At 33.3% G+C, this 12,500-nt stretch overlaps 1 protein-coding gene across 1 annotated transcript in view; it reads left to right on the top strand.

Annotated features, from left to right (window-relative positions):
* Positions 1–12,500, top strand: part of LOC122262539 (cell adhesion molecule Dscam1-like) — a gene marked incomplete at its 5' end in the record, with an annotated part of 208,141 nt that overhangs the window by 170,658 nt on the left and 24,983 nt on the right. Inside the window, 1 exon segment of the mRNA XM_086551138.1 lies at positions 7,628–7,750. Coding sequence (XP_086407264.1) covers positions 7,628–7,750 — 123 coding nt within the window.

Here is a 12,500-nt window from a genome sequence, read left to right on the forward strand (position 1 = left end):
ATATTGATGATAATCATGATGATAGTGATGATGGGTGATGATGTGATGATTTTGATGATGATGATGACGATATGGTGATGATAATGATAATGATCATCATCATTATTAATATTAGTAAGAGTAGTAGTAGTATTGGTAGAAGTCGTAGTAGCAGTAGTAGTAATATCATCTTAAATTTAAAAATCATTATTATTACTGACCTAGTTATCATAACATTACCATTTCTTGAAATCCATACCATTACTGAAAGAACTTCGGTTGGGTGATCTTTATAAATTCACCACGCTGTATTGGGGATACATAAATTCTACAATTTGTAGGATTTCCTTTCACGCATCTCTTGTCAAATCACTGAACATGGTCTTAACTCGCCATTATCATGTGTGTATATGTATGTGTGTGTGTGTATATATATATATATATATATATATATATATATATATATATATATATATATTTATATACGTATGCATGTACGTATGCATGTATGTATATGTATGTATGTATTTATGTATGAATATATACGTATGTATATATGTATATATATACATACATATATATATGTATATGTATGTATGTATATATATTTGTATGTAAATATGTATATATATGTATATATATACATATATATATTGTAGAAGCCCAGATTTGGCTGGTGATCATTTTATGCTACACTGCACATATTTTGTACTATAAATACTGCCTCCATGTCCATTTATAATCGCAGTTGAACTTTCCTCTTAATATATACTCAATTTCAAATTCAAAACCAAACAAAAAAAAATATATATATATAAAAATAATGCATAGATAGAAACCATGCTTAATAGCATGAAAAAGGAACTTTCGCAAAGACAGAAGAAACACGTTGCTCTTTTTGCGAATAACATCATCATTGTAAGATCGTGGATAATTAGACACTATTCCTTCCATTAGTCTAACAAAGCCATCGGGATGGTACCTTGACCTCCTTGTAAACACTTGGCCCCATAATCGCAATTCTCCAAGTTTGGCACATCATACGTCTCCAAGGTTAATGCACACCATGTCCTCATGGATCCAAAGCTGCCTTGTTGGCATCAGCTTTGAGCAGAACGCGCTTATCGTGTAACAATTGGTTCGATATTGATTTGGGTTTCAGGATATCATAACTTCTATTGATTTAATCTCATATGATGAGTAATTGATAAATGATACGGGATGAGAATAACGATGCTAAAAAGGGGGAAATTTAGTGTAGGTAAGTGTGATCCTTTGTGATTTACAATGTTGAAATATGCAAGGCCTAGATTCCCCCCCCCCCCAATGTAATAATGTTTCATGATACTGCTGATACTCTCGGAAAGGATAACTATTGATCTTGTTGAGCTCCTTCTTAGATTACTAGATGTTCACAAATCCACCAGACCCTCTAACATATCGGTAAGCACATGTCACGAAATCAGTCAACGGAGACAGTTATCTTTGACAAAGACAATTAACAGAGAAGAGGACGTTGGTAGATCAGTGTTAAGCTTTATATATACAACCTTCGCGGCTCCATTGGACGACATTGTATCCTAATTAATAATTTTATGTTTTTTTCATCCTGTCCGAAAAACATTTTGTTATTACCAACTCCATCTACTAATACATATATTTTTAGCTGTATGTTTAGATTGTGTGTTGCACAGATATAACACAAATTTCTTCATAAAGTAAAAGTAAATGTAGTAAATGTAAATGTAGAAATGCTCCAAGAAATCCGCGGTGTAACGAACGTAAATTTCCTTTGAACTGCACCCTTCTTGGATGTAACCAATTTAGATCAACACAAAAACATTATCATTATCACTCTAATTATTTATTTTTACATTGATTGTAACTATTATCTGTAGTCATTATTATCATTATCATTGTGTCATTTTTATATCATCATTATCATTGTGTTATCTTTTATATTACCGTTATTATAAGTGGCAGTAATATTATTACTATTCCTTTTATTATCCTATTATTATTATCGTCGTCCTTTACAATAATGTTGTAATATTTATTTGTCATTGCGTTATTAACTTTATTGTTTTTGTAAACTTAAAACATATTCGGTAAAGACAACAAAGCTTAACATGCTCTTAACATGTGGCGTTATGTTATGGCCCCACCCAGTTTGTAATACGGATTACATTTTTAATTAATTCTCAATATACCGATTGTTATAGATTCAGAATAGAATAAAAATAATTCATGTGTTATTTCTACAATTACATAGTAGAAAAAATTAACACAGAAATAAGATGTATATGCCACAAACTTCGTAAATCAATTATCACATGAATACTTTTCCTTCGGAAAAGTATTCATGTGAATGTCTCCCGTTCCACTTCAACCTCATTGATTTATATTTGAATTAAATCATTACTTTAGATGAGTAGTATATATATATATATACTCCTGAAAAAAGAACTAAATATGGGATCAATGCAAATTATTGAATCACTGTCCGTGCCAAAAGCCATAGTTTCTACAATTATGCATCGACCGACTTGAAACGGCCATGGTTAGAAAATGCTTCTATCGGGAAAAGAGGTTGCTCTCTTGGGCTGGAATACATCCGGCAATAACAATGATATTTGATTATTTTAAGACCAATGCCTACTACAAGCATTCCAAAATACCCATCAAATTTAGAATAAAATTTCTTCTTTCTCCTTTTCTTGCTGACTGTCTGTCTCTTTTTCTGTCCTCTCTCTCTCTCTCTCTCTCTCTCTCTCTCTCTCTCTCTCTCTCTCTCTCTCTATATATATATATATATATATATATATATATATATATATATATATATATATATCATATATATATGTATATATATATATGTATATATATGTATATATATATGTGTATATATAAACATATATATAGCTATTAATATAGATATATGCATATAGACATATGTTATGAGTATATATGTATAAATGTATGCATATATATGTATATATATACATAAAGATATACATATGTATTTATATATGTATATTCATATACATACATATATATACATAAATATATATATATATGTATGTATATATTATGTACATATATATATATGTATATATATATTGTGTGTGTGTGTTTATGTGTGTATATGTTTATATATATTCAATTTATATATACGTATATATATATATATATATACATATACATATACATACATATATATGTGTGTGTGTGTGCGTGTGTGTATGTGTGTGTGTGTGTCTGCGTGTATGCGTGTATGTGCCTGCATTTACAGAAAGAGAGAGATGTGTGCATATAAATAATATAGAAATAATATATATATATATATATATATATATATATAACTCTCTCTCTCTCTCTATCTATCCATTTATCTATCTATCTATCTCTATCTCTCTCTATCTCTCTCTCTTATTTGTGTCTACGAAGCTGTCTACATAGCTTTAATCTCCCTATGAATTTGATTTATATAGAGTTCCAATGTCGGAACTGGCATGTAATTGAAGCAGACACTTTTTTTCTTTAAATAGTTGTGAATTACTTTGCTGAGCTGTTTGAATACTATGTAAAAAAAAAAAGGAAAAAGGATTCGTAAATCTGGACAGATTCAGTGGCCTTAATATTCTGATAGATAGGGAATTGTAAATTCATAAATTGAAATCTCTAATCCGGTGTTTCGGCTTGAGGTAAGCGGTCGGCCAGGACTGAGCCCAACTTCTAGGTAGACCATGATGGCCATGGTCTGTACATTTAGAAATGTCATAAATTGCTGCATTTAGTGCTTATTAGCCCACTGAAGATTTTTCATTCTCAAAGTTATTTTAAAAATCCAAATAAAATTCATAAAAATACTCTAATTAGCTTACATGGCCTAAGAAATGAGGTTGTACGACAGTTTCTCCAGTTAACATTTACGCTTGGCAGCGGTTCCAACTACCCAATTAGCCTACAAGTTATTTTCCCTTACCGAAGACGTTCACAGTCAACAATATTGTCATTATTATTATTATGATTGTAATGGTTGATATTAGTATTTTTATTAATGTAATGGCTAACATTATTATTATTATTATTATTATTATTATTATTACTATTAGTAGTAGTAGTAGTAGCAGTATTGCTGTTGTTATTGTTGTTCATCATTATCATCAATATTGCTAGTGTCATCATAGTAGTGGGAACACCACTACCGCCAACCCCCTCCTTTACCCTCGCCTTACATCCGCTTATCACATACGTGCGTAACGGAACATAATCGGCAATTCTCTTCTCACCACATGAGGTCATAAACCACACCTGTAATGTTCTTAGGTAATGGTAATGTCTAATTAATTTGTTGATTTGTGAAACTTAGGTTCTCTTTGATACTTAATGGCAGTGTATAGTTGTAAGTTGCAAGCTCTACATTCCCTCGAAAGGGACAACATACAGCTATTCCACAAATGAAAATGTCGTTTTATGTTTCTGCAAAGCTAATAGTAAATGACCATAGCTGATGACACCAAACAGTTAATTATCAGCTAACCATGGTTCATAAACTTCTCCTACATGCATACTAAGAGGACAGCCGGCCTAACCCCCCACCTCAGACCATTACTGTTATAGATTATGACCTTAGGTGAGAAAATAATTACCGTTTGTGGGTAATTATGCATCGTTACATATCCATGTCATAACAGAATGTAAGATAGGTAAAGAAGGGGGGAGCTGAAAAACACTATTAAAATCATAACCTAGTATTTTATTTATCACTATTATTTTCACAAATGTTATTCACTATTATAATAATAATACTTATTATTATCATCATTATTGTTATCATTATTGTTGTCCTTGTTATCATTTGTAGTAGTAGTAGTTGCTCTAAAAGAAGCAATTGATGTTTTTATTGTATCAGGTGTAGTTGTACTAGTATCATTAGATGTAGTAGTAGTAGTAGTAACTGATTAAAAACATTACCATGAATTCTGGACATATGGACATATGTCCAAATGGATATGGATTTCTTCGACAACTAAATTTCCGAACCTTTAGCGTCATGCCTAGTAATAATTTATAAGCGAAATGGAGATGAAAGAGCGTGTTCAGAAATGATTCAACATATTGATCGCGGAACTTTCACACCATTAGTTTTTACAAAAGTAGGAAGAAGGGGGTCTCATGTTAGGCTATGCTACTGCTGTTACTACCACGGTATATGCTATTGCTACTGCTACTGCTGCTACTACTACTTCTAATACTACTACTATTCTTACTGCTACTACTACTACTACTACTGCTGCTGCTGCTGCTGCTACTACTACTACTTCTACTACTACTATTCTTACTGCTACTACTACTACTATTACTATTACTGCTACTACTACTACTACTGCTGCTGCTGCTGCTGCTACTACTACGACTACTACTGACACTACAACTACTACTACTATTGTTAGTATTAGTAGTAATAGCACTAGGCTAGCTGAAGTGATGTCAGAGAAAAAGCAGTGACCAAAGAGCTATTCACATGCTTGGATGAGCTGTTACCTATAATCCCCACTCTTCTTGAGACCATGCAGAGAGTCGCACAGGAACGCGGCTTAATGAATGAAAGTATGGAGGTGAAAAGTAATATAAATTATCTTGGTTAAATAATGGAGACGTAGGCATGTCCATAAGAGGAGGATTGGAAGCATTCTTTCGTTTTTAAAAGGAAGTATGAGCCCTACTAGTAGTAGTAGATCAGTAGTAATAGTAGTAGATTTTATTATTATTATTATAGTAGTGGTAGTTTCAGTGGTAGCAATAGCAGTATTCATCATTAATATTCCCTTTATCATTTTAACTATCATTAACACTGATCATTATTTTAAGTTATACACTTATCATTATTGTTGATATGACATTGTTATTGTTATTGATAATCGTCATAATTATAAGTATGGTGTATGTCAGTATTTATAATATTTATAATAATAGTAATGACTTGACAATAAATGACAAGATACTCTTAAAAGTGTGGGTGTCTGGTGAAGCCGATGTCAAGAGATGCAATCCATTTACATATTTTCACATATTCAACAATCGCAATAACTTTGTTCTATAAAAAGAAAAAAAAAATCCTACAGTACTGCCAATTGTCCAAAATAGATATTTTCCTTCCTGCTTGGAATGAGAACGGATATAGATATGGATGGAAAACGACATGATCAAAAGAATGGTGAATCGACAAATATTCAAGTATATACAAAGCCGAACCCATCGAAACCATGTGCCCGGATCAGAGGCAGAAGGAGAAAAATCCTGTCACCGATATTCAAATACAGTATCGACAATAGTGTATCAACAACCAAAAAACGGGTGTAACAGAAGAATGGATATTCAATACCGATCGTGCGAAGGTAGCAGTTGAGTCTGTCATCTGTCTTAACATGGGATCTTACAGATTTACTCGAAGGAGATTCACAAGCAGCCTTATTAGAGAGAGAGAAAAGAAGAATGACACCAACTGGTCTCGATTTCCTCTTTCCTAAAGGCCATACTGAATTTCACTAGTAGCATTGTGATGTGTGACTAACTGATGAGCCTCATTTCTTGCTTGGGTGATATTAGGCAGTGTATAAGAGGGAGATTCTTGGTGAGAAATTTCTCTCTCGTAAAGGTCACACAGAATGTTCACAAGCAGCATTGCAATATGTAAGGACTCGATATTTCTTTTTCGGATAACAGTAGGCATTGGGCTCTGTGGTCTCGTATAAGGAATGGCACAAGATAAAATAGTAGAATGAAATAGATAGAAGTATGAGTAATGTATACAAGAAAGTAATCTGATTTAATGAATATCATACATGCCAAAAGCTAGATTTTAAAAATATTATGTTCAGTATGGTTTAAGGTTGTATGTTAGATATTTTACTTTTTGGATGTCAGGTCAGAGACACTGAAGCTGTTCAGAAAGTTTGTTTTTTAACGCTTTTTAACATAAGCCATTTCCAGAGCTGTAGAGTTACCGAGAATGCAACAGATACTTTTATTGACTGAAGAAATGAGACTTAAGAACTTAAAGGGTAATAAGGACAAACAGCACCAATGAATTTAATTACCAGAGAAAGAGAGCGAAAACGAAAATGTCTGTTGTAAAATAAATTGAGAAAGTCGTGGAGCCATTCAAGATATGGGTGGGAATTTTACATCTGTGTGGAATTACTAAAGCCATGCGTGCCAAAGGCAACCCCCACTTGTCGGTGCTGCTTGTTGATGGAGAACTCATGAATGGGAGCTTTAATGTAACATACTGTATACTAGCGTTTAAGGGTAAACGTTAAAGCTAAATGTGATGATAACTGGCAAATGTTTTACTTTATCATGAATGGGCAGTGTTTCTTGTAAGTGCTATATTAGGCAGCTGTTACATTTTCTAGGAGAACTAATAGTCTAATTCAGCCTTGTTTGTAGTCATTGTTGTTGTTTTTTACAATCTAGCTGGAAAGGTAGACTGTCTTTAAATATGTTTGTGCTTTGCATATATGTACATACATATATACATACTGTGCATACATACATACATATCTATGTGTGTATATATATACATTTATAGATACATATATACACATGTACATACAATATCATAAACATGATTTTCTACCAGGTGTTGCTACAAGTAGCGAGGTTACGACAGAGTCAGACACTACAGCAGAACCTGATCTAGTGTCTTTCTGTGCCGCTCTTGGGAATTCACGAGCACTTAGAGTTCCTGCTCTTTTTAAGCAAGGTTAGTATGATATGATTTAATAGAATATATAGAATTTGAAAGTCATACGCAAACACACACACATACACACTCACACACACATACACACACACATATATATATATATATATATTTATATATATATTATTTATTTATTCACACATACACACACACACACACACACACACACACACACACACACACACACATATATATATATATATATATATATATATATATATATATATATATATATATATATATATATATATATTTATTTTTTAATTTATTCACACACACACACACACACACATACATATACACACACACACACACACATATATATATATATATATATATATATATATATATATATATATATATATATTTATATTTATATATATATTATTTATTTATTCACACATACACACACACATACACACACACACACACACACACACACACACACACACACACACACACACACACACACACACACACACACATAAACACACACACACACACACACACACACACACACACACACACACACACACACACACACACACACACACACACATATATATATATATATATATATATATATATATATATATATATATATATAAAATAATAATAATAATAAATTAGATAAGCATGCATATACTTATATATTCATACATATGTATATATATACATATTTATTTATTTATTTTATGTATATATGTGTGCGTGCGTGTGTGTGTGCGAGAGTAAGTGAGAGCGAGAGCGAGAGAGAGAGTATGAGTGAGAGAGAGTGGGTTGATCTTAACAAGTGTTTGAATAAGGGATAGAAGCTCAGGGATGTCCGTCTGATACACGTTGCTGTCACAAACAACGTTATTAGTTTGTTCCATTCTTCAAGTTGTTGTTGTTGTTTTTTAATACATTATCATCTCTGGAGACCATCTTGAAGTTGCTCTTTGACATTTATTTCCAAAATCTTTATATATTTTAACATGTAATCGTCCACACGTGAACACCCTCTCCATGTTTGCAACCAGTACTACTATTTCATCTTTTTTTTCGTTTATATGATCTGGCTTAAGTTTTCGTTTATGAATATTCCAAGATTTGTTTTCATTATACGATATATTTAATACTGAATCTCCAAACTTGATTCTCTGAATCTGGTCATATGGCATTTATCTGTGCTGAAATCCATTTTCCAAGTACATCACATCAATGATTTATCGATTTCCCCATTGAAGCCTTTGGCTTGAAACTACGTTTGTTTCCCTTCCTTCCATCTTTTCGTCGCCTGTAGTCATACCTAGATAGCCGCCTGAGCTTATTTTTGACTTATAACATAATCGGATCTTTGAGTTACACCTAGGTGTTTCATTTTCAATCTAGTTTACTGAGAAATTTAGCCCCACCTGACCTTCCTGAAATCAGACTGTTTGTTTGATACCACATTGTTTTTTTTCCAAGTCGTTCAACCTATTGTTTCATTATCATATTTTCTACCAGCTCACTGGTTAGAGATTTTGCTTGTCTGCGTCCTGTGATTGTATGATGTTAGTCAGTGGCCATACTTTCATTTGCTTTCTTTGCTTTATTTAATTTTGCTAAATGAAAAATAATGGTTTTAAGACTTGCTCAGCATAATCATTATGACTCCAGTTATAAATCTGGTCCCTCTGCTTTTTTCTTGAGTGGTCCTTTCTTCTGGTCTTTATTTCGTTCCTTTTAGGATGATGTTCCCGATATGATGTATGATATTTGTAAGATCTTTCTCAATTTCAAAGTGAATATTCCTATGTAAAATTTAACACATTTCGTCATATTTGATAAAAAAAACAAAAAAAAAGGATTTGACGTTGAGAATTTGACCTACAATTTATGTAGATATATAAAGCCTTAGTTTAGCTTGCGCATTAACTAATTATGATTCATACATACATTATCTCATTTCAATGAAGACAATGTCTTTTATGGCGACAATATAACATCATCTCATAATTTCATTACTTTTGTGAGCAAAAAAGAGCATAGGTTGGCTTGCACATTTGCAAATTAAGGTCTTTTCCAAATATATCAAACATATCTCTTGTATGGTATAGGCCTATTCATGTCTTCCTAATTTAAATCTCTCATAAGCTGCTTCAGATGGGAGCTGCTCATTGTCTCTCCCTTTCTTATATTTCTTCTTGAACCAATTTAGGCCTCTTCTTGGTTTTGAACTTTCTCTACTTATTTATAGATTTCTCAGTATCGATAGTATCTATGTCAGTCTTGCTTCAAGGTTCATGTCTTAGAGGGACAGTTTTGAGTATTTTACTTCTTTTTGGTTTCATTCACTTAAGTGATTTTTCCACTCTATATCCTTTATTTCAACTTTATATTTTGTGAATATTTAGTCAAGTTCAGTTAAGCCATTTTCCTTGGAATGTTCTGCACTTCTAAAAAGGTGACTCGTTTATGATTTCTAGCAATTTTGCATTCCACGAATCAGTTGCAGTTATGGATCTAGGCATTCTTAGTCGATTCTTCTTCTGGCATAAATACTATTCACGTGGGGTTGCCGGTGCGGATTTTTTTTCTCCATAGTGCTCTGTCATAGGGCATCTTTCTCCAACCCCTTTGCGTTCAGAACCTTCACACAGTCCTTCCATCTCCTCTTCGGTCTTCCCCTTCTTCTCTGCCCAACCACTTCCTCCCTCACTCTGTTCCCTACGTAGCTCTCCTCTCTCCGCTCAATGTGCACCAACCACTTCAACCTGGCCTCTCTCAACTCTTCCACTGTCACTCTTTCTCTCACCCTTTCATTCCTAATCCATTCCTTCAACGTCAATCCAAGAGACCATCTCAGCATCTTCTCCTGTTTCCTAGTAACCGCCACTGCTTCCTTCCTATACATCATAGTAGGTCCTACCATGGTCTTGCACATTCTCCCTTTTACATCTTTGGTATTAATATGTCACAAACAGTCCTGTGATCTTCTTCAACGCCCCCCATCCTGCTTGTACTCTTTTAGCTACCTCCTTCTCAGACCCTCCATCTGCCTGCACCATTGGCTCCAAATACATAAACTCTTCTACTCTTCTAACCATTTCTCCTTGCATAAGCATCGCTGCTCCTTCCCTCTGTTCTTCCACGTTTGCATCTATCCTCAAGTACTCCTCTTCTCTCTGCTAATTCTCATGCCTCTATCCTCCTTCGCTTCCCGCCACCACTCCAACCTTTCTTCTGCCTCCTCTCTCGTCTCTGCATTAACAACCACACCATCCACAAACAACATATCCCATGATGCCTCTCTCTGTATCTCCCTTGTCATACAATCCATGATGAAGGGAAATAAAAATGCTGAACCCTAATATAAAGCAACTGTGACTTAAAAATCCTCAGCTTACCTGCTCCGCATCCTAATTTCGTCTTATTCCTCTCATACGTATCCTTGATGAGCTGGATATGTTTTTCCTCCACTTTCTTTAACTTCAGACAGTCCCAGGCCTCCTGCCTCGGCATCCTATCATAAGCCTTTTCCAGATCGATAAAGACACTGTGCAGGTCCTTCTGCCCTTCTCTATATTTCTCTGAAAGCTGTATCAAAACAAAAATTGGCATCGGTGGTGCTACGTCCTGGCATAAACCCAAACTGCTGATCTGATACCTGCACTCTCTTCTCAATTACTCTTTCCCATATTTTCAATATGTGCAATGTGAGTTTGATTCTAGGGGAATTACCACAGTTCTTGGTATTTACCAGCAATCAGTTATCAACACGTTTACCAACCATGGTAAAATGGGATTTACCACCCATGGTAAAGTGGGATTTACAAAGCGATAGCAAGTCGCCTGGTAAGGGTAAATCGACTTTACCACCGTAGTTTGAGACTAACTCTGGTAGATTGATTCCGCCAATCAGCGAGCGCTTTACATGATTCTTTAGGCTCCTTTGACCAATCCCGTGACTTGTAAACAAAGCCTGATCCATCAACGAGATTGTCATGTTACAAGAAAGAAATTATTTTTGTGTATTTTATATATATATATATATATATATATATATATATATATATATATATATATATATATAAATTCATTTCCTGGAAAGCATGTTCTCTTTCATGATCTTATGGATCATATATATTGAAATGGTCTTAAAAAAACATACTATTCTTTTATTTTTTAAAGGTTGCAGTCAAAAGATAAGCAACAATGGCTCCACGCAATGGAGGTGTTATTTTTATCAACGTTTTCCAAAAACCTTTCAAATGAATAAGATTATGAATAATTGTATACAAATTAATGGAAACACAAAAATAAACAAACGGGTGCAGTTTGTTGTTTGATAAAGATAAAGAAGGGTAATTTATAAAAAAAATATATATATATATAAATAATAAACAAATTTATTTGACTATTGTTATTATCTGTGTTCTTTAAAGACCTCCCAGGCTATTTGTAAGGCCTAACAATCCTGCTCATTATTTGTGGAGCTTCCATTTAGTCAAAGGTTTGATTTATTGTTGCCCTGTTGCTGCTACAATCGTTTATTGAATTCCAACGTATGAATCGCCAATTTCTGAATCAAATAACATTTATATATTTATATATTTACTATTTTTCAACTATATCACTGAAATGAAATATGTTTGAATTCGTCAATGTATTTTTTTTAATGTTATTGCAGGCTTATCACTTCCTGTAAGTTTACCCTAGGCTGCGTGAATTTTTTTTTTTTTCTGTGAATTTTCTTTATTTTTGTCATGTTCATATGAAAAAG

The sequence above is a fragment of the Penaeus japonicus genome, unplaced genomic scaffold, assembly GCF_977035675.1.
Source record: "Penaeus japonicus unplaced genomic scaffold, GWHDUDI00000001_assembly GWHDUDI00000024, whole genome shotgun sequence".
Taxonomy (NCBI): domain Eukaryota; kingdom Metazoa; phylum Arthropoda; class Malacostraca; order Decapoda; family Penaeidae; genus Penaeus; species Penaeus japonicus.